The 21,628-nt window shown below is 59.3% G+C and overlaps 6 protein-coding genes across 6 annotated transcripts; 2 read left to right on the top strand and 4 right to left on the bottom strand.

Annotated features, from left to right (window-relative positions):
- Positions 1-706: 706 nt before the first annotated feature.
- SDRG_05674 (hypothetical protein) lies at positions 707-1,628 on the bottom strand. Its single transcript, XM_008611403.1, has one exon. It carries the CDS (start codon positions 1,608-1,610, stop codon positions 828-830), a length of 783 nt encoding a protein of 260 aa, XP_008609625.1. The 5' UTR covers positions 1,611-1,628; the 3' UTR covers positions 707-827.
- Positions 1,629-1,766: 138 nt separating this feature from the next.
- SDRG_05673 (hypothetical protein) lies at positions 1,767-5,464 on the top strand (the record flags this gene model as incomplete). The annotated part of the gene is made up of 9 exons (XM_008611402.1): positions 1,767-2,358; positions 2,403-2,456; positions 2,498-2,618; positions 2,665-2,726; positions 2,777-3,264; positions 3,322-3,532; positions 3,580-5,079; positions 5,125-5,325; positions 5,370-5,464. 9 exons carry the CDS (start codon positions 1,767-1,769, stop codon positions 5,462-5,464), a joined length of 3,324 nt encoding a protein of 1,107 aa, XP_008609624.1.
- On the bottom strand, positions 5,454-10,387 carry SDRG_05672 (hypothetical protein; the record flags this gene model as incomplete). The annotated part of the gene is made up of 15 exons (XM_008611401.1): positions 5,454-6,056; positions 6,102-6,239; positions 6,286-6,540; positions 6,590-6,746; positions 6,789-6,886; positions 6,929-6,994; positions 7,038-7,056; positions 7,103-7,192; positions 7,235-7,329; positions 7,373-7,873; positions 7,923-8,604; positions 8,649-8,864; positions 8,905-9,554; positions 9,598-9,891; positions 9,935-10,387. 15 exons carry the CDS (start codon positions 10,385-10,387, stop codon positions 5,514-5,516), a joined length of 4,257 nt encoding a protein of 1,418 aa, XP_008609623.1. The 3' UTR covers positions 5,454-5,513.
- A 128-nt stretch (positions 10,388-10,515) lies between these two features.
- On the top strand, positions 10,516-12,255 carry SDRG_05671 (hypothetical protein). The gene is made up of 8 exons (XM_008611400.1): positions 10,516-10,662; positions 10,708-11,081; positions 11,127-11,250; positions 11,301-11,441; positions 11,492-11,644; positions 11,689-11,871; positions 11,919-11,985; positions 12,032-12,255. Exons 1-8 carry the CDS (start codon positions 10,543-10,545, stop codon positions 12,193-12,195), a joined length of 1,326 nt encoding a protein of 441 aa, XP_008609622.1. The 5' UTR covers positions 10,516-10,542; the 3' UTR covers positions 12,196-12,255.
- On the bottom strand, positions 12,193-16,571 carry SDRG_05670 (hypothetical protein). The gene is made up of 10 exons (XM_008611399.1): positions 15,860-16,571; positions 15,424-15,812; positions 15,132-15,374; positions 14,851-15,087; positions 14,580-14,807; positions 13,525-14,532; positions 13,339-13,475; positions 13,132-13,294; positions 12,761-13,088; positions 12,193-12,708 (listed from the first exon to the last, which is right to left on the bottom strand). The coding sequence occupies exons 1-10, from the start codon at positions 16,545-16,547 to the stop codon at positions 12,281-12,283; spliced, it is 3,849 nt and encodes a 1,282-aa protein (XP_008609621.1). The 5' UTR covers positions 16,548-16,571; the 3' UTR covers positions 12,193-12,280.
- Positions 16,572-17,353: 782 nt separating this feature from the next.
- SDRG_05669 (hypothetical protein) lies at positions 17,354-18,298 on the bottom strand. Its single transcript, XM_008611398.1, has one exon. It carries the CDS (start codon positions 18,256-18,258, stop codon positions 17,449-17,451), a length of 810 nt encoding a protein of 269 aa, XP_008609620.1. The 5' UTR covers positions 18,259-18,298; the 3' UTR covers positions 17,354-17,448.
- Between the last annotated feature and the right edge of the window lie 3,330 nt (positions 18,299-21,628).

Genomic DNA, 21,628 nt, shown 5'->3' with positions numbered 1-21,628 from the left:
ATATCGAACAAAACATACGACTCCATAAAAAACTTCAAACCACGTCACCACGCTGCCGAGCAACGACGCCGAGCACCTTTCATCCGGATAAGCTTCCGGATACATATGCACCGCCATTGCCGCTTCTATAAAAGCGCTTGACCACTTGAGGTCGACATTGATAACTCAATGTCGACATTCAAGATCAAGCGCAGCGACGGCAACAAGCTTTGCGTCAAGTAAATATTGGAAAATGCTGGGATTATTTTCAACGGCCCACTACAAGTCGCTAGTGAGGTTCACTAGGTGTTATTCCTGTGTGATTTTTCAGTGCATTGATTAGAATAAAATGGCATTTTCGAAACCACGCTATATGCGCGTAGCCACAACGCTGGGGTCATTTCAGTGGCCAAGGACATCTGTCTAGAATTATGAAGGCTGAGAGCGCCATGCATGGGCTCGCGTTGAATATCTAGACGAAATATGCTGGAAAAAAATCGTTGGCGAGTTATATATATGCTTGCAAGTCTTTGATAGCCACGCACGTTGGCATACGACCTCTCTAGAGCTAGAGAAAGCGCCCCTGAGAATATCCCAGCGATTGGTGAAAATTGCAAAAGATTCGATTCGGAATCGACAAGCCTCACGCCTGCCGTAGCGGTGCGTGGCCAAAATGTAGAAAGCAATGAAAAATGCTGGAATTATTTCCAGCACCTCGCAGCTTATTGTCTGACGCTATGGCGTATCGAATGTCGAGGGTTGCAAGCATGCCATATATCGTCGCTACACACGAAAAAGTTTATACGTTTATTGATGGCCTATCAACGACCGACGCAGGCCAATGCACGTTAGTGGGGGGTCGCTGCGATGCACTGCCACGACTGGTTTTCGTTCAAGACGCGGTCCGGCAGCGTGTGCTGCGTCGCGCGCTGCGTGAGGCACCAGAATGCGTTCACTTCGTGCCGCCAGCGCCAGACAAACGCCATTTCCAAATCGTCGAGGCAGTCGGCGTCGTCGATCGCCTCGAGTGCGTTGTACGACGTGATGACGATCGGCGTTTTGGGCTCTTCGGTCATCATGAGCGCAAACGTCGGAAGCCACTCGTCGTAGCCCCACACGCCAGCGTTGAAGCAAAAAATGGCCGACGGCGACAGATACATCGGGCCTGCAAGGTGCTCCGACCAGAGCTCCGACGCGTACACGACGCAGACGCTCTTGTCGCTGCCGGGGATCGCGCTCGTGGACGCTGTGCCATGTAGACGCTGCTCGACGTTAGGCCCAATGAGGACGAGCACGAGTTCTTCGTAGCCGTGGTCGGGCTGGCCCGCGCTTCCAAAGGCAGCGAGCAGCACCTCAAACACCTTGAGCGTCGCGGGCACGGAGGTTCCTTCGCGCTGATCCGCGCCAACAATGTGCAGCACGAGCTTCTTCTTGGTGGGCGCGACCGTCGTTTTGTGCTTCTTGTGCTGGACGCCGGGCGTGGACAAAAGCTTGGCGCGTTCCAGCGCCTTGAGGATCGTCATGGAGCGCGAGTGGGCATAGCTGAGTTCCTCGATGGGCGCGGTCTCCTTGAGCACGGGCGCGGCCCACCGGCTAAAGTCGTCCCAGGTGGTCGGCGGCTGCTGCCACATTGCAGAATTGCCGTCCTGCCACCTACCTCGCCTCCCATTGGCTTATTCGCTCTCATATTGGCCAATGGCGGATTTGAACGCCGTTGCCTAGGTTTTTTGCAGGTTAAATCCACTCTATATGGGTAAAATGCTTGCGGAAGTGGCATATTTGGCAAGATGAGCACGAAGCCGTACAACCCCAAGGTGCTCGTCGAGTGGTGCCCGTACAACAGCGCGCTCTTCGCGGCCGGCGCCGACTCGCTGAGCCTCTACGAGTGCCAGACGCAGCGCGAGATGGCGGGCAATGGCATGGACCTCATGGGCGTTGACGTCGACACGATGCTGCACAGCCTCCCGCACGTCACGACCGCCCGCCGCAAGAAGGATATCTTCCGCATGGTGCAAACCAACTCGGACATCGCCCAAGTGAAGAGCCTGCAGTGGTGCCCGCTGCCCCGCCAGCTCATCGCGGCCGGCGTCGGCGCGGGCAAGGTCATCTTGTCGGATTTTAGCCAGACCGTCGTCGAGCTCATGCCATCGCGCACGTCCGGAAGCTCAACGAACCTACTGCAGCCCATGCCGGGCCTCAAGTCGTCGCGGCCATCCATGCACACGCCGATTGCGTGCAACACGGTGGCATGGAACCCGCACAACCCGACGCAGATCGCCGCCGGGTTTGAGAAGGTCCGCGTCGACTGCTGCGCGTTCGTGTGGGACCTCACGACGCAAACGCCCATGACGTCGCTTGCCGCGGGCCCGATCCTCGCCGGTACGCACCCCGTTGCTGCTTCTAACCTCCACCAGGGTCCGTAGATCCGCCCCACTACGAGTCCAAGCAAAACCATTTTCAGAGCCGGTCCGGCGCCGGTAAACATCGACTCCACAGGCGTACCTACGTGGTCAAATAGGTTTTTCGTTTTTCACCAAGCCCATGATCACGCACGAGCTGTCGCACGCGGAGGCCATCGTGGCCATGGCGTGGCTGCCCTCCGACCCGTCGTACCTCGCGACGGGCACGGGCTTCAAATGGTCTGTGGCACCCTACTCGACTATATGCCAAGTGACCTCTCGTTAGGCTCCGCATCTACGATCTGCGCACCAAGACAACGCCCATGGTCGTCTCGGCACACACCAAAGGTTTGAGGATGCTACATGGCGCTAGAGAGCGATTTCGCCATCGCGGTTAGGTGTCTACGGCGTCGTGTTCGACACGCACCGTCCGCACATCCTCGCCACGTACAGCGACGACCCGAAAGAGCCCGTAAAAGTGTGGGACATCCGCTCGATCCGACAGGGCGACGCGCCCGAGCCGCTCGTGTCCATCTACCCAAGCGGCAAGACGATTACGCAAATCGCGTGGTCGCCGACCAAGCCCGGTATTCTCGCGACTACGACCTCGGACGATCGATCGATCTCGCTCTGGGACGTCGACCAGCCCTCGGGCTCGCTGCGCAAGCCCGTCAAGCGGCGGTCGACCAAGGAGCCCGTGTTTGCTTTCTCGTGGCGGGCGGTCACCAACGCCGATGTTGTTGCCAACCCGGACCGCCTCGTGACCGCGTCGATCACGGGCAAATTGGAGAACGTGTCGATCCACGATACAATGCCTTTGGCGCTGGCGTCGACGGGGCAGCTCGGCTTTGGCTGCGGCAACTTCCTCTTTGCCGACGCGTCGGGGGTACGCTCGTCGTCTCTGGCGCCGGATCCCACCTTACCGTTCTCGTGTTTGTGCTAGGTGCCGGAACGCCGGGGCCACGACGACATTGCGGCGCGCATGGTGCGCCGCGTCAAGGCCGGCTACTCGATGAACGTGCTCACGTCGCTGCAGATCTTCGTCAAGGAAGACAACCGCGATCTGCGTTTTGTGTGGATGTGGGTCGAGCAAGTCGAGGCCCTGCGGCGACACGCGATTGCGACCTTGGACATGCACAGCCAAGACGCGCGCGGTACGTTGTGTCTTTTTGTATCAACTTGGTAGATTGATACAAAATAGGATTGTTGACATCGAGCTTGCACCGCGGCCCGCTCCGCGCGTGGCCCATCGACGCGCAAGCCCTCATGAACGCTGGGGTTCAGCACCTTCTCGGTCTCTCGAAGGCCCCCGCGCTCTCGAGCTCGTCCATGGAGACGTCGATGCGCGACCCGAACCTCGGCTGCCTCGTCTACGACAGCCTCGGACGGCGCACCGCACTCCTCGCGTGCCAGTGGGACCCCGAGTGCGGGCTAGGCCTCAACGCATCGGCGATGCCTCGTACAAAGCTCAACAACGGGTCGTGGGCCTCGCTCAACGAAGACTACATGGACGACCCGCCCCTCGCCGCGTCCTTGCCGTCGCTCTCGTCGCTCTTGGCTCAGTGCGAGTCGACGCACGACTATGACCGTGCGGCGGCGCTCGCCGTCTTTCACGGCGACCTCCTTGCGGCCGTCTCGGTGCTCCAGCGGGGCGCCGACTCGGACCCGCACCGCGATCTGCGTCAGCTGGTGGCCATGGCGATCGCAGGCTACTCGGTGAACGGGCCGACCACGAATGCACTCTGGGGCTCGATGATTTTGCAGCTCCTCAAGCGCCCCGAGGTCCAATCGAGCGGCGCGCCCCGGTACCTCCACGCGCTCTGTTCGTTTTTGAGCACGGCCAAGGACCTCGCCGCGTCCACGTCGACGCCGTTGCATCGGCCGCCCAAGAACAATGTGGCCGCCCACCTCCGGCGCAACTCGAGCGCGTCGTTCATGCCTGTCGTCGACGACGGGCCGCCGCTCTTTGCCTCTATTTTGCACGACGAGACCTTGCTCCTCTCGGACCGCACCGCGTTTGCGTGTCGGTTCCTTCCGCTCGACGCGCTCACGCGCTTTATCGACACTTGTGTCGAGCGCTGCGTGCGCGACGGCAACCTCCAGGGCCTCCTCCTCATTGGCCTCGACCCCACGTTGCTCCAAGAGTACTTGGATCGCACGGGCGATATCCAAACGATTGCGCTGCTGGCGGCGCGCGTCGTGCCGAGCGAGTACCCGATGATGGCGACGTGGATCGCATTGTACCGCGATCTGCTCAACCAATGGCAGCTCTTCCACGAGCGCGCGCTCTTTGATGTGGGCCGGGCCCAGCTCATGGACCAGCTCACGGCGCTCTCGTCGCCGGACGGAGGCGCCGCGCCCGCGCAAATGAACCTCCCGCAGCCGCAGATGTACGTACGCTGCAACTTTTGTGGGTCGTCGCTCGCGCTCTCGTCGCTGCTCCGTGTCGGCAACGGCGACTGGCTCGTCAAGGCCAAGCCAAAACTCAACAACTGCCCGAGCTGCAAGAAGCCCTTGCCACAGTGCGCACTGTGCTTGCTGCCGTTTGGCGCCCTCAACCCGTACTTGGAGCTTGCGCTCCGCAAAGGCGACAAACTCAAGTTGGAGCATGAAAGCCACAGCAGCCACGCCGACAGCCTCGCCGACCTCTCGAGCATCCCATTCGCAGAGTGGTTTACGTGGTGCCAGACGTGCAAGCACGGTACGACTCTTGGTTTTCGTTAATTAGTCGACGGGTTGGGGGTAGGCGGCCACGCGCATCACATGACCGACTGGTTCGCCACGCACGATGTGTGCCCAGTCTCAGACTGCGACTGCCCCTGCAAGCAGCTCGACGGGCCCGTGACGCGCCCGACCACGGCGTTTGCATCGACGTCGACGCCCAAGTCGCCAATGCTCGCCGCGCAGCCGACCGATTACGCTGCGATGCTCGAGCAGCAACTCCAAGGTAGTTTTTACTTCGCAATCTCCAGTGACTCACGCTTGGAGTAGCAACGACCCTCGCCGAAGCCGACGCCCCCCCGCGTCTGCACGATGCGCGATCGCCGCCCCCCGCGGGGCTTGGCTACGGTGCACTGAGCTTTTAACATCGAGCAATCTTGTTTCGATCCAGTGTTTAAACGGTGCACACAAAGCTCAACCTGCGTCGCCTCCGTCGTCCATGTCGTTGGTGTCCGACTCGGTCGTTGTTGGTGTCGTTGTTGGTCCCAGCGCCTTCATCGCCACCGTCACCCGACGCAGGATCTTGGCATACTTCTCATTCACGCGCCGTACTTTCTGCACAGCGACGCCGTACGAGTCGAGCGTCGCTTCAATTTTGGAGGCGTCCGCGGCGTCCGAGAGTCGAAGTAGCTCGTCCCGGAGCTTTTCTTCGAGCTGCGCGACCACCGCTGGAGGCGCGTCGATCTCGAGCGCGTTCTCGTCCAACTCGGTGACAAAGGCCACGACCGAGGTTGCGCTCGTACTGGCGGGATTGGTTTCGGTCTTGGTGGCGGACCCTTTGCGCAGCAGCTTGAACTTGACCGACGTGAGACGCGCGACAGCGTCCTTGAACGTGGCTTCTTTGGCCTTGATGGCTGCAATCTCGGCTGCTTGGAGGTCCCGAAACCGGTTGACATCCCGTACAATCGTACGGTACGCGACCCACGCGGTCTCCGAGTCGATCTTCCGTGCGATAATCTAACGCCGTTTCCGTCATATCGCCATTTGCGCAGACAAGTTGACCATTTTGAGAATGCGGACGCGCAAGGTGAGCGACGCAGCGGTCTCGGCGTGGGGTATCCGCTGCACGGCGGCGAGCAGGTCGCTCTCGGTGGCCTGCCACGTCTCGTCGAGTGCCGTGAACTGGTCGTCTTCGTACTCCTACGACCATGGCTTGGACCAAGCTCAATTGCAATATTCAAAATACTGTCGGGTACGCGGCCCCGGACGCCTTGAACTTGTTTTGGCGTGTCGAGAGCACGCCGTTGTCGAGGATGACCGCCACGAACCGCGCCCGGGGCACCGTGCCGAGCGACACATCCGCGACGGCGTCGCGGTAGAGTCGTGCGGTGTCACGGTCCGAGATGCACGGCGCGAGGTCGTGCAGCACGATGGAGAACTCGTCGTAGCCCATGTCGTCTTGCCCGAGCACGTCCCCGGCCGCGTAAATGTCGAGTAGCATCTAGTCAGGCAAACTATAGACAACTTGTCTTATTTTCTGCGGACGACACCGTTTCCACGATGACTTTCATGGCGCTAAATTCGTCGAGGGCGATTTCGAGGGCCACATCTTGGTCGATGACCGACACGTCGTCGACGCACGTCTTGGCCGTCACCTTGGCCTTGATCTGCTCGGTGGAGCAAAAAGGCCCGAACCGCTTGTCATAGCTAACGACGCGTCCGTCGATAGATTGATAGATTGATTGATACCTGTCTTCGAGCATCGAGAGCAGTGTCGCCAGCGGCATTTTGGCAGAGGTGTTCGCGTTGAGCAAGAACGAGCCGTTGGTCCAGAGATGCAAAAGTCCCTAGTTGAGAGTCAGTCGTTATTCCCACTCGGTTTGTTGTACCAAAGCAAAGTTGAGTGTTCCGTACTCGTATGCGGGGAGGTACACTGCGTCAAGGACCTGTCGCGACTACTCACACGCAACCAAAACATGGGGAAAAGGATATCTCGACGCCTAAAAAGCGGCTAAACCTAGACGCTTCTCAGACAATGTGTCCATTCTCGAGGACGTACGTACAAAAGACATTTTTTGCTGTGCTTGCGGTGCTTCTTGAGCGAGAGAAGGAGCTTGGAGAGGTGCTGCATCGCTAGTTTCCGGAGTCCATACCTACGCGCTCCGTCCGAGAGGTCGCGATGGCGAAGCACGTACTTGCGAAGGTACCAGTCGTACACAAAATCGATAAAGGCTGTGGACCCGACGCTGTCTTGGTCGGTGAGGTTGCACTCATACCGCTCGCGGTAGATCTACGACCACCTCGTCGCTACGTGTTCATGCAGCGCGTCGGACCTGGTACATGAGCTTGAGCACGGTGCTGAGGTTCATAACGACCTTGTTCTCGCTAAACATCTCGGAGAGCTCGGCGACCGAGATACCGAGCACGTGGGGCCGCCGTCCCTTGTCCTTCTCCAGCGCCATGAGACCGGGAAAGAGATTGGCGCGTGGCTTGGGCGCTGACGCCGCGGCCACGTTGGCCTCGTGAAGATTCCGTAGCGCGGTCGCGAGCTGCATGATACAGACGGGCGTCGCGTCCACGCGAACGTCGGCGACCACCGCGTCGATGGCTGCGTCCGGCATGGCCCAATGCGCCTCTTGTGGTTTGACCACTGTCGTGCCAAGTCCCAACGGCTGCAAAAGTGCTTTGAGTGTTGCTTGGAGGTCATCGAGGCCTTGGATAAAGTCGGCGAGCACCTTCTTGTCCTTGGCGAGCTGGAGCGCGTTGACCATGGTCGCCAAACACGCGTGGACGGACGCACCGTGCATCTTGGCCTGCGTCTTGATCAAGAGGCTCTATTGCAGACACAGTGTCCATATGATCCATGTGATAAACCATACGTACGTGCAAGGCGTCCAAGACCGCGCCGGTCGACGGTCCCAGCGAGGCTTTTTGCAGCAGCGCTTGGGCGACGAGTGCGCCCAGCCACGAAATGCTGTTCTGAATATGGTCGGGCGCCAAGAGGGCTTCGGTCGTCGACGGCGCGTCGTCTGCGTGCACGAACGTAGCGACGAGCGAGTGCAGTCGCGTGAGCTCACGCCGCGTCGAGTGCTGGAGCGGCCCGGTCTGCATCTCGTGCTCGAGTTTGGTCAATAGCACGTGGCAGACGCTCTCGGCGTCCAGCGTCCGCATGTGACCCGAGACCATCGAGGATTGTTTGCGGCTGGTCGTGTAGCCCAAGACGAGCGCGGCGGCTTGGTGGCCAATGGCCTCGCGGTTGGCATCGTTGGCCGTCGCGATCAAGCCCTTGATGTTGTCGAGCAGCAGCGCCACGGACGCTTCCGACGAGACGGGGCGGTCGCCAAAGCCCGACGGTTTGGCCGACGATGGCTTGTGCAGCGTGTTGCGCGTGTGGCGCTCGAGCTGCTCCATGAGGAGAAGCAGATGCGACTGCTTCTCGAGCGCGGTCGTGTCCGAGGCGATCGTCACGAGGTGCGACGCAATCTCGGCCGGGAACCCGAGCTTTAGAAAATTGCGCACGTCCGACGGGTGCACACTCGGTGCCGCGTGCAGCGCGTCGTCATTGCTACATTCATGTCATTCGACAGTGTAGGTGTGGAACTATCGCACCGGGGAATATTGCCCGTCATGTGCGCCGGTGCGCGTTGGTTGAGAACGTAGTCTTGCAGCGCCTGGGCTTCGGTCTTGATGCTCAGCGGTGCATGGTCGTGGTCCATAAAGAGCTGGAGCATGTTGACCATGCACTGCTTGTAGTGGGGGTTGGCGTGGAGCTCCAACGTCGCTTCTTTCGCCGACGAGACTGCGCGCGTCTTTTCAAAGCGCAGCCTACGCGCCTCGTTGCACCGTTCGTACAGACAAGTAGTACCACTCGAGCAGAAGCGTCGCCATCGAGAGCACCTGCAGCGGAACGTTGTGCTTGTCGTTGCCATTGTCGACAAACGTAGAGAGGTGGTGGATAAGGTTGTCGGTGAGCGCCGCGACCGTCCAGAGGTCCTTGACGAGCACGCGGCTCTTTGTTTCTTTGATCTTGTGCTCGGTGAGCAGCTGCAAACTCTTCTCCCGGTTGGCGACAAACCGGCGTGGCGAGTACAAGCTTTCTTTTGGCGTATGGGGTGGTGACCCGACCGTAGGCAAGAGGTCGACGTCCAGGTTGACCTGGATGCCCTTGTGCCGAAGCGAGATCGGCTCAAGCTCCTTGCGCTTCGCTTCATTCTGCAGCCGGAGCTTCTTGGCCTCGAGCGTCGCCGTCACCGATTTCGCGACAAGGCTCGTCATCGTGTGCACGTGGCGCGCCTGCCGCTCTTCCTTGCTCTCGTACCCGAGCTCTTCGAGCGCCCGGCGTAGGACAAAGGTGCTCGTCTCGAGAAGGAGTCGAACGATCTCGACTTCCATTTCGGAAATGTGCGTAAAGATCTGGGCAAGAAATGCAAGCCGCTCGCGCTTGGGCAGCTTCCAGTACTCGAGGAGGAGGCGCGCGGTCGCGTCTTGCATGAGCCCGACGTCGGTCGCATGGATCTACATGGCATCGGATAAAATGGCATGTTGCATGTTGTTGCACCATCTCCCAGGATTGATCCGCGGAGCTATTCTTGAGCAGCTGGATCTCTCGCTCGAGCTGGTGGCAGTAGTGGTACAACGGTAGCTTCTCGCAGTGCGTCGGTGCAAGCGACGCCGTGACGGCGGCTGCGACGAACGGGTTCGAGCAAAAGAGCGCGTCCGCCAGCGCAGCTTTGAGCTGCGTCATTGCGCTCGCGTAGCGTACGACGAGCTTCGTATGGACCTCGTCTGCGCGCACAAATACGTACGGAAGCGAGTTGAAGAACGTGTCGAGAATCGTCCAGAGCCGAAGACCCTAATTTCGTTCATACGATACGACAGGCAGCGGGAAATAATACGTTGTCGGAAAACTTGTCTTGGTCCCACTGCGCAATGAGCGCGGGTACAACGCGGTGGCCGCGATCACTCGTGAGGATCTCCAACGTGAGCTTGTTGGACGTGAGCAGGCGCAGCGACGCCGTGTCGACGGGGCGCTCGACGTCACGGCTTGCGCGCGCCATGTCCCACGACGTCCACTGCGTGGCTTCGAGATGGACGCCGGCGGCGGTCGCATCCCGAAGCTTTTGGTCAAAGAGGAGAATGTCGTGGAGTGTGCCCGTGCCGTTGGCGTCACACTCGGTGTAGTTGCCCGGCAAGATGGTCACGAGGTCGTTTGCAGTAAATGCGTGCGCAGCGCGGACGTCGCTTACCTTGGCAGCTGCCAACGTTCGCTGCTTGCGCGGCGACCCGCTTGTCGGGCCCAGTGGTGGCGGCGCCTTGACGGGGCTCTTGGTCAGCGGCCGAAGGTGCATCCTCGAAACGGCTTGTGATGCATAGATACCACTCTTGCATCGAGTAGCCAATGGCATCGTCGCGTGCCCTTTCGCCGATTCTGATTGGTCCTTGAAGGGGTGTCGGCAACCTCATTGGCTCGTTTGACTGTGGTGCTCGAAGAAAGGACGAGAAGATGACCGCGTATGACGTGCTGCTGAAGCGGCTCTTGGGCGTCAACCAGTTCTCGGCGGCCGTCAAGATGGGCCTCCGCAACTCGGTCGCGCTCCATGACGCCCTCGGGCAGCCGGCGACGGTGCGCCCACGCATGTTGACGCCGCCGCCTCAACTCCTCTTGTAGCGGTTTGACACGGTGCACGTGGCGGGGACCAACGGCAAGGGATCCGTCTCGTGGAAGCTCGCCAAGGCACTGGAGGCGTCGGGCTTCAAGACCGGCCTCTTTGTCTCGCCCCACGTGTCGTGCTTTCGCGAGCGCATCCAGATCAACGGCGAGCTCATTTCGGAAGCCGACGTCGAGACGCACCTACCGACGCTCTTTGCGCTCACCGAGGACAAGGGCATTCCCGCCACCTTCTTTGAGCTCACGACCATGCTGGCGCTGCAGCACTTTGCAGCTCAAGACGTCGACTGCGTCGTGCTTGAAACCGGTCTTGGTGGCCGCCTGGACGCGACCAACATTGTGACTCCGGTCCTCTCGGTCATCACGTCGATCGGGTAGCTCGCCCTCGATGGCCAAGACGCTATGTCTCTATACGCTAGGCTTGACCACACGCGTATTCTGGGCAGCACGATCCCCGAGATTGCGCGCGAGAAGGCCGGCATTATGAAGCCCAACGTCCCGGTGGTTGTCGGGCCGCAAACGCCACAGCACATCATGCAGCAGGTACGGCTCCTCCCATCACCCAAGTCGATTTCTGAGCGTCTTGTCGTCAGCACGCGCGGAATGCGCAGAGTCCGATCGTGTGCGTGGCACCGACACCGGCGCACGCAAAGGACTACAACGCCGAGAACTCGGACGTAGCATTTATGGCGGCCGTGCAGCTCAACATCCTTCACGGCCAGCACAAGACCAAGGTATCTCCCTATCCCTCTTTGTTTTCAGAGCTTAGGAGCAGAGGTACTAGCTGACGCTCGACACGACGTCAAGCGCAGTGGCCAAGTGCCTGGCGTCGCGGCCGCCGTGCCGCTTTGAAGTCGTCAAGACACCGCAGGCGACTGTGGTTCTGGACGTTGCCCACAACCTTCCGGCCTTTGAGAAGCTCCTCGACCTCCTTGAGGTACAAGACTCTCAAAAGCAGCATGCATTGAAGGCGGTGGGTAGCTGAGGTACCCAAGCCAAAGTCTGCGCTTCGTCTGCGGCTTCTCGGCCGACAAGGACATGGCTCACGTCACCGACCTCCTCACGGCCAAGACGACGCCGAACAAGGTGCATTTCGTACAGGGCTACCACCCGCGCTGTGCGACCATGACGGAGATTCAAGCTGCGCTCCGGCCCTCGGCGACGGTTCGAACCCGAGCCCGCACCACATTTGAATCGAAGACATGACGTAGGACGATGGTTTTCACTTCCACGACGGTGAGCGCAGCGTCGCGTCGGGCGTCTCGGCTGCGATGGACGGTACGTCTGCGACGTCGTCGGCCTTCTCTCAGGGTGATACGGGTAGCGGCGGCCAGTGAGAACGACGTGGTCGTCGTCTGCGGCAGTGTCTTTATCATGGCCGAAGCCCGCACCGCGCTCGGGTTTTCCGAGCCCAGAGACAGCGCCGAGCTCAAGGCAATCGCTGGTGCCGGTGTCAAGACCGCGGCCCAGCGCCAGGAAAACGCCTAGTGTTGTGTACAATATGTACAACGTAGATATTGTCGTCATTCAGCTGTCTACAGTCTCGCAGTTGTCTCCATCTCCAAAAAGCATTCTACTTGGTGCCGGGGGGAAGGTAGTTGAAGGGGGACGCAAAGTCCGACTTGGGGCCGTAGTGGGCCCGCGGCGAGAGGACGCCCTTGGCCGCCTTGGCCGCCGCAGCATCCGCCTGCTCCTTCTCTTCGCGCTTGCGCTGGCGGCGACGCGCGTTCTTGTCCAGAGCCGCCGGCGCACCCACAGGGACGTGACGCGTCGGTTTGGCCGGCGTTTCGATTGGCGCTTCCACTGGCGCGTCGACGGGCGCCGCCGCCTTCTCGGGCTTGGGCTTGGTAAACGTGCGCTTCTCCACGTCCATGGCCACGATCGACGCAATCTTCTCGCGGACCCAAACGGCCGCGGCCGCCACCGCCGCCTTGTCGCCGCGGAGCGACACCTTGCTCTGGACACCGTCCTTCTCAGCGCGGCGAATGTCAACCTGGAGCCCTACGCATCGTAGTATGAGTTGACGAACGTCACGTTGAAATAGGAAAGAGACCGGGGTGCATGGACTGGAGCGTCTTGATGTTGGCGCCGCCCTTCCCGATGAGCGAGCCGACAATGTCGTTGGACGGCAAGACAATCTGCAGCACCGTCGTATTGGCCACGAGCTCTTGGAGCTTGGCGACCGTGGACGCGCGCTCACTGGCGTTCTTGGCGTGAACCTGAATCGTGGCCGAAAGGTCCGTCTTCTCCTGCACGTTGAACGAGACACCACTCGGGCTCTGGCGCTTGAGGCCCATTGCCGCGTCGAGCAGCGTCAGCGGCACGACGACCGACGCGCACTCGGCTTCGTACGCATGCAAGAGCTCTTGGACAAGCCGCACCTACGCGCCATCAGATCTATATCGAAAGTGGCAGGTAGGGTACCGCCGCCTTGACGTTAGCTTCGTCGCGCGAGTGGATCGTGAGGGACCGGGTGGCCCACGGGTCGTCGGCGTCGGCGGGCGACAAGTTGAGTGTCGCATGGCTTTCACTCGAGAGGCGCTTGATCGACTCGCCATTCTTGCCGACTAGCTGCGGCACGAGGTGTCTACACAGGGTGAGCGACCTGCGACACAAAGGGGCGTCACCGACCCAGGAATCGTCATCTCATGGTATTCCTTTACATGCGCCTTGAGGATGTCCTGGAGCTTCTTGTGCACCGTTTTGGTGTTGGCCTCCGAGTCAGTGATGATCTTGATCGAGTCTTTGGACGCCAGCGACAAGGTCGCCTACATCCCTCCGTTACAGCGAAAGCACCAAAGTGATGAGGACACGTACGTGGTAGGCACCGAGGAGGGGCAGCGACTGGAAGAGACGGGGCACGGCCGAGGCCGAGACGCCCGAGAGGACCTTGACGTGCGACGGGAAGAAGAACTGGAGGAGGCTCTCGATACGGAGCTTGGCGTCGAGGACCTTGGCCAGTGACGCGCCTTCGAGCGAGACGGCAAAGCCACTCGGGCTCGCCTTGTCGGCCTTGATGCGAATCACCGTCTTGGTTTGCTTGACAACCTGGAGGACATTCTCGTGGAGGCTATCGTCGGTCGGCCCGCGCAGCGACGTCGCATGCGCTTTGGACGACAACGGAATCGACGCGACGCAGTGCGATGACTCGTCGGCGAGCATGTCGAGGAAGCTCTTGAGCTTCGCGATGCCCAGCGGCGACCCACGGAGCTTGACCTGCGCGCCGTTCTCGAGCACGCTGGCTTTCACACCACCCTGCGCTTCAAGCTCCGCGAGGTGCAGCGCGATCGTCTGGTCCGAAAGGAGGGCGTCAAAGCGCCCGCGCCCGCTGGCCTTGATCGTCTCAAACACCGTCGTGTTCTGGAGCAGGTCCAGAATCGCGGCTGCGCACGCGTCCACGTCGCCCTTGTCGTTGCCCTGGATGCGGACCACCTGGCTCTTTTGGAACGTGTCGAGCGTCACGTTCGGGTGCGCCGCGCGCACTTCCTTGATGCGCTCGCCCTTCTTGCCAATGAGGCACGCGACCGAGAACTCGTCCAAGTGCAAGAGCTGGCGCGCCGACGTGCGAAGCAGCCCGTCCAGCGCGGCCGTCGCCGCCGCCACTTGGTCGGCGTTGCCCATGAGCTCAAGCTCGCGGCTGCTCTCGCCATCCGACGCGTCGTCCAGCACACGGAGACGGCACCCCGTGTCCTTCTCCAGCTTCATGATCGTCTCGCCCTTCTTGCCAATCACGGTCGCGACCTCGTCGCTGTCCAATGGGAGGTACACGACCTTGTTCTCGGCGTTGAGTGCTTCGAGCGCCGTCGACGCGAGCTGAATCGCACTCTACATCCATATATCTATCAAGTCGATACATTGATATCTTGACGTACCGTCGTGCCCGTGAGCGTGATGGCCATCGTCGTCGCTTTCGTGCGCGGGGCCTTGCCGCCCGCGGGCGCCGGCGGCAGCTGCACGTTGCAGCCACTCACCTTTTCAATCTCGTTGAGCTTGGCGCGCTTGTTGTTGAGCAAGAGGCTCGTCAAGTGCGATGACGTGTACACGACCGACCGCTGGCTCTTGGCCACAATCTCGTCCACCAAGGCCGTTGCTTTTTGAATCTGCACTCGCTTTAGCATCGGCGTGTAGCAAGTGGTGCCGTACCTGGTCGGGTTCGCCGAGGATGTAGAGGGTATGGCCTTGAATGTCGACCTTGGCGCCGCTCTCCGCCTCGATCGCCTTGATCTTGGAGCCCTTCTTGCCGATAATGAGGCTCAAGCAGCGCTCGTCCACATCAAACGTATGCACGTTCTCCAGGAAGCTCGCGACCGCCGACTGAATCGCGCCCTTGAGCGCTTCGATTTGGTGGCGGTTGCCGTCGACATCAAACCGGTTCTTGTTCTAGTCGCCATTTGTGCGGTTCACTTGAAACATTGATAGTGTACCTTGTTGACTTGCAGACGGATATCCAGAGCCTCCTTGCGCAGCGCCTTGAGCTTGGCCGCCTTGTCGCCCATGAGGTACTCGACAAATGCCGGGAACTGCGACGCATCCCAGCGCCCAAAGAAGGCGACATCGGACGCGTTGACCTTGACGGCGGTCGCGGCTTGGTCGTGGATGATCGCGTCCACCTGGGCGGTCGCGGCGACGACGCTCTCGGCCGGGCCAACAATGTGCACGCAGTTGGTCTAGGTGAGTAGTTGATACACTGATAGATTGAAAGAAAGGGCCACGTACGACGCGGTCAATGTCGAGGAGCGCGCCGGTCTCTTCCATGATCTTGGAGATGACCTCGCCCTTCTTGCCAATGAGCTTGGGGATCACGTCGGTCGGGAGGTCGATGGTCGCCTTGCTGGTGTTGAGCGACTTGAGCGTCGCTTCGAGCAGCGCTGTGCGCTCGGGCGACGCCTGGAACGAGATTGTGTTTTCAGCGCGCTGCACGTCGATCTTGACGTCGCACTTGGCCTCGAGCGCCTTGAGATGGAGACCTTTCTGGATCATGAGCAGCTTGAGCACGTCCGGATGCACGGCCAGCGACTGCGTCGTCGCGAGCGCAATGTTGTTGATGGCGGCCAGCACGAGCGCGTTTTGCTTCGGCAAGCTCGTCGCCTTGACCTCCTGCGTCCCTATCGCATGCATGAGGATACACGAATGGAAGAGAGCAATGGGATACCGTTCTCGACGTCGAGCAGCACGTGGTACGTCTCTTCAAACTGGCGCAGCTTGGTGTAGTTCTTGCCGACGACCATGCCCATCTTGTCCTTGGGTACCGAGATCGTGATCGTTTCGAACGCGTCGAGCGTCGTATGCAACTCGAGCGCGAGTTGCATCTTGCGGAGCTCGGCCTGAAGCAGCTTTTCGTGCGTCTCGGTCGCGCGCAGCGTATCGTAGAGCTCGTTCTTCTTGTCCTTAAGCGTCTGGACGGTCGCTTGGAACTCCTCGTACTCGGTGACTTGGACCTTCCGGACCTTGATGGCCTCGAGGTCCTTGAGCACACGCTTTTCTTCGTTGAGCGACATGGACGTCGTCGTACGGCGGAACTCGAGCTGCTTGGCTTCCTCTTCGAGCTGCGCGACCGTGCCCTGGACACGGGCCTTGGGCGTCTTCAGAAGCTTCGCGAGCTCCTCATCCGCAGCCTTGGCATCACGGGCCATCGTCACCTTGCTTGTCGAGAGGCTCTCGAGGAGCGCCTTCTTTTGCGCTACGAGCTCTGGCGTCACGACCGGCGCCTTGGCCTTGGGCGACGCGGGCTTGGGCGCGGCCTTGGACGCAGCCTTGGCCGGTGCAGCAGGGGGAGCTTGAGCTGGCTGCTTGGCAGCCTTCGTTGCGGGCGTCTTGCCCTTGCCTCCTTTGCCCGACATGGTACGGACCGAGGCGAATTGACTTGTGGACAAAAAAAAGATTTGATGCCAAGTTGAGGTCGCAACATGGCGTCGGAAATAGTGTAAATAGTGTACGAAACCACGGGACAAGAGAGACGCACGTGCCAATTCTACGGACGCCAAGAGGCTCCAAGCTCCACGTATGTGTGATACGAGTCCCCAAGGATCCGCAGCGTGCTCTAGTAGTCTAGCGCCAACAACATAATTGTCTATCGTTCGAATGTATCCTGAATCGACGCCACCAAGAGAAACAGCACTTCAAAACGGCGATCCCCGTGGTCTAAAACCCCACAGATATCGATACGCGGGGGCAAGCGCCTCTGACGTCGCATTTTTTGCCACTTTTGAGGGGAGAGCGCCCTTTCTGGAGCTGGATCAACGAGCAAGAGCCTGTGACGTCTCTGCGGTGGGTCCAACGTATATACTATATCCGTGGCGTATTCAGGTTGAAGGCGCGTATTGATATAGTGTAATATTGCGTGTCGCTGGCAACAGGGCGCCGCCTCTCGGATGCTCGCTCGTCCCATGCACTCGTGCAATACTCAAAGCTCCACGGCGTTATCCCACTCGAGCCTTTTGTCGCGGCCGCCACACGGCGTATATCGGCTTGCATCGGCGCCGCTTCAAGCCGTACACTATTTCATGTCGACACGGATTTGGCGGAATCGGAATGCCGGGGCGCGGCCGGGGCACGGCACGCTGCCGCGTCATTAGCGCCACTTGAAGGTCGCGTCTGAGTCGGCAGTCGAGTCGACGCGAGGACGACAAAGAGCCACGTGGAGACACGGTGTACTTCAACTAGAAGTGGCGCTCTTTATATTAACTATGCGTGCTATATTCGTACGGGAGAGCGGCCTACTACTGCGGCGGTGTTAAATAATCAAGTGGACGCCATTTCCATGGCCCACATGTAGTCGAAGAGCGCCTTCTCTTTGAGGAGGCGCTGGATCTGAGTGTGGAGCGTCGACATCTCGGCGTCCGTCTCGGCGTCGGGGCGAAGCGCGTCCCGGAGCGACTGGACAACACTCAGATCGTAGGCGACCCAGTCCCGGTGTTGGACCGCGAGCGACGAGCGCAGCTGCGCCTCGTACAGAGCGAGGGGTTCGGCATACATGGTGCGGAGCGAGGCGAGCACTTCGGCGCGGGCCGAGGCCATGACGGCGTCGACGTGCGCGTCTTCGGCCGGGCTTGCCAGACTCCAGCGGAAGCGCGCCCGCTTGCGTTGGTTCTTTATCCACGCCGCGCCCACGGTATACCGCAGCTGCGCTTGCTGGAACGCGGCGGCTGTCTCTTCATGCGTCGTGGTGGCCGGCGCTGCATTCGTCGGCTCGGTCGGCGCTTGCACTACGTCGTCGTCGCTTGTCTGGCGCACGAGCGCGCAGCCCTTCTTGGCGATGAGCTGGACACGCGTGCGCATGTGGCGCACGTACGCGTCAAAGGAATCGGCGTTGGCGGCGAAGAGGCTCTCTTCGACGGACCGGCACGTGTCGATGACCGTGCGCTTCTCGAACGGCGCGCGGAGGAGCGTGTGCACTTTGAGCACTTCGCGGCAGAGAAGGCGGACAAAGTACTGGCGCTGCTGCGCGATGGACCGGCCACACGCGGCCGGCGGGCTCGATAGCTCGAGGTCGGTGAGCGTAAGGACGACGTCCGGCGCCGGCGCGACGACACTGCACGACTGCGCGACCATGCGTCCGACAACCTGCAAAATGGCAACTGGGATATTTCGCCGAAGAAGCACATATAACCGTGATGGCTGCAAGTCGGTATATCCCAATCCCCCGTAATCACACACCCGTATCCGGTATTGCCTTATTCCAGCCTAGTGCGACACCACCGGTATCCGGATGTCCCGACGGCGCCTTGGGGCAAACCCTGCCGACACAGTGGGACGATTGGAGCCCAAGAGTAATCGTCGCCTGGGCGTGTTAGGACACGAGCAAGCCACCGGAATGGCGTTGAATTCTACTCGTCGGATCACCGAGTACACTAGTACCGAGGCGTGTAGCTCTTCTAACGAGTGGGAAGTGGAGAGAGCGAGAGAGACACCACATGGGCGCTAGTGGTCAGAGGCGTCCATTGGCGCAGAAGTAGCGATGATTTCGCCATGCACGGCGGCGGGAAGACGTAGGTTCCATCCACCTTCCTCGCATCCCACCTTGCACCCATGCTGCGACACGACGTGGTTTAAACGCGGTTTGTTTACCGGTCTAACAGAAAAGCCCACCGCGCAGATTCCGCTCGTCATAGACACGATTTCAAGCGCTAAGAACGTAGTGTAGATCCCAAATACCGTACTACAGGGTACTACAGGCGTGTACGTATACTTATATCGAACAAGGTCGTGCAGAGACCAGCAACGACCACCATATCAGTCTCACTACATTGCGTATGATTGCTTGCTGCCCCGAAATGCACAGTGCACATAGTTCCCAAGCGGCTGCAAACTCTGCCTCTGCCACGTCGCCGTCTTCTACTTCAAGCGTCTGAAGCATCGTTACAAGGGGACGGTAAACGCGTTAAACAAACCCCGTGCGAAGGTAAATGGGGGTTTGTCCATTGCTGGGACTCAGATGGTTCGAAGTTCGAAGCCATTGAGTCATCCAGAAGAACGCTGGAGGAAGGAAGTTCCTTGTTGGCTTGTCACTTGGCATTTGTAAACCGCGCCCAGTGGCATCGAAGTTCGAAGACGTGTCGCATGCGCGTACGTACGGTGCACAGCGTACGGTTAAGCGGCTCTGAAATATCAGCGCCGTACGTCGATCGAGTACGCTGGCTCCAGTCTACAGCCTTCACGTACGGGGGTGCTAGGCGGTCCCTTCTTGTTGATTCTGGCCTCCGTAGCATCATGGGTGGTGCTTGTCAGGCCCGTGTCCACATGGTCCCACCCGTGATTACACGCTCGGCTGTGTGTGGGTGATCGCGCAAAATCGGTGGAAAAACGACTCTTCTTCTTCCGCCCGAACGGCAGCTACTTGAAGTAACCTGGGCCTTTGTATGGCGTAGTCAGCATTTATGGAACGCCGTGAAGGCCTTTACAGGGACGTCAGCATCCTCCCACGCCTCCCATGCTATCCTCCTCTTCTCTGCCTCCAGTCGCATGGATCTCTCCGCCACTCTGGGCGCGCGCCCAACTATCCAAGAGAAGCATGCGCGAATGGGTTCGTTCCATGAAGTGGCTTGACGTTTTCAACGAAACATCGAAGATACGTCGAATGATTGGTATTGGCGTCTTCGATTTTCACCGCTGTGACTGGCACCACACCCACCACCGACGGTCGCAATGTTTGCGCTTTTAGTTCACGCATGCAGAATTGTAGTAACGTGCTCACCAAGACTCCACAACGCTTGAACGTACGACGATTTACGACAACGGGTGGTGACGCACAAGCTTGGCGTGAGTGCATTCCTGTGTTGCGGGTATCATTAAATAGCGAATACTAGTTCAGCTCTCGGGTACACGCACTGCTAAAAGACTCATCACCCACGATAGCGCCCACGATCGTCCGAAGGTTACGTATAATATTGTACTGTAAACGGTACGCATTACCCTACCCCATTCTCCATAACCCACGTAAATGTTGACAGCACCGGTGCAAGCCACTGCACCGTGGACTAGGAATACGACCAGTACGTGAGATCGATGTATAACCTGTCTCTATAGAATACTAGCAAGGACACACGCCGCGGCTGGACAGTGGCGTCACGTGCATGAGCATAACACAAAGTGTCAACATCAGAACAACGTCGAACCAACAGGAGCATCGAGCACCGTGCACCGAAGCCAAAACCAAAGGGTAAATCACGTAATAACGTACGCCCTGATAAGAATAATAGCAAGGATTAAAATTATTGTGGGCCTTTGATGCTAGGCGTCGAAAAGGATCGTCGCGCCCGAACCTCGACTTGTGGAGGCGAAGTGTTTGATGCATTCACACGTCGGACGGCGCATCTCGAGTCGCGACGTCACGTTTCGATCTTAGTACAGTATGTCGTCACAAACGTCGACGTAAACGTCGTGTCGAAGCCCTTGCACGAACTCAGACGTAGAAAGGACAGTGACTGAAAGGACTGGAGTGCAATCTGTGCTGCAATACCTCAGGCAGCTCCCGGTGTCCGCTCGTCCTTCTAGTGAGATGTGTCAGATGAGTACGGCACACGTCGCCGACCTACTGTCCTCTGACGGCGGAAAATATTATTCCTGCTTCGGCTGCAGCAAGGACATCACTGCCATGGTGTCCCTGTCTTCACTACATTGGTGATAGAACCATCCTGGTGGTTCTGGACAACCACGGTTTCGCATTCTCGTCATCGTAGACACACGTGTGTCGCGTGCAGTTTGGTTTCTGCTATCATAGTGCTCGTTCCCATGTGCGATTCCAGGCTGAAACAAGTTTTTTTGTGAGCACGCGTAGGACAACAGGGCGCTTCATATTCCATAAACGGAGGAACGATACATACTAGGCGGGTACAGACCCGATAGGATAGCGAATTTGCGTATCGCCACCCATTCGTGAGCGATGTTTCCGGTCATGCTCTCCTCCAAGTCTCGTCGAAACTCCAACACGTGCACCACCACGCACTGCTGACCACCATTTGCGCGCAACGAAACACTAGGGAACGACTCTGCTCAAGACGGTGGAGCACGTCACCGATCGTTTATATCGACGGTGGCGGCATCAACTGGGCACGATAAATGTTGACGCAATTGTCGGCAACGACCTAGTACGGCGGAGTCCCTGGTAGCGTTCTTGTCAAGACAGCGTTGGGAGCTCTGTCGTTCACCCCTGTTTTGGCAGCAAGGTCGCTTCAAAACGAAACACAATGCAAACACGGTTGCGACACAGTGACACTACTGACGGTGGACGTGCTACCCAATGGCACCGAAAGCCATCGTTCAATCCCTGCGGCAGCAATGCTGCTGCCCGCTAGCGCCACAATAAAGGAAGCCACAGACACAATGTCATTACGGTAGCAGCGCCCCTCTACGGAGGGCGCCTGCACAACTGGAGTGCTGGCTGGGCGGTAGCGTTTGTTTGTCACCGGTCATTAGAATCCTC

The sequence above is a fragment of the Saprolegnia diclina genome (genome assembly GCF_000281045.1).
Source record: "Saprolegnia diclina VS20 unplaced genomic scaffold supercont1.15, whole genome shotgun sequence".
NCBI lineage: Eukaryota > Oomycota > Saprolegniomycetes > Saprolegniales > Saprolegniaceae > Saprolegnia > Saprolegnia diclina.
This window is presented reverse-complemented; position numbering and strand designations above follow the sequence as displayed.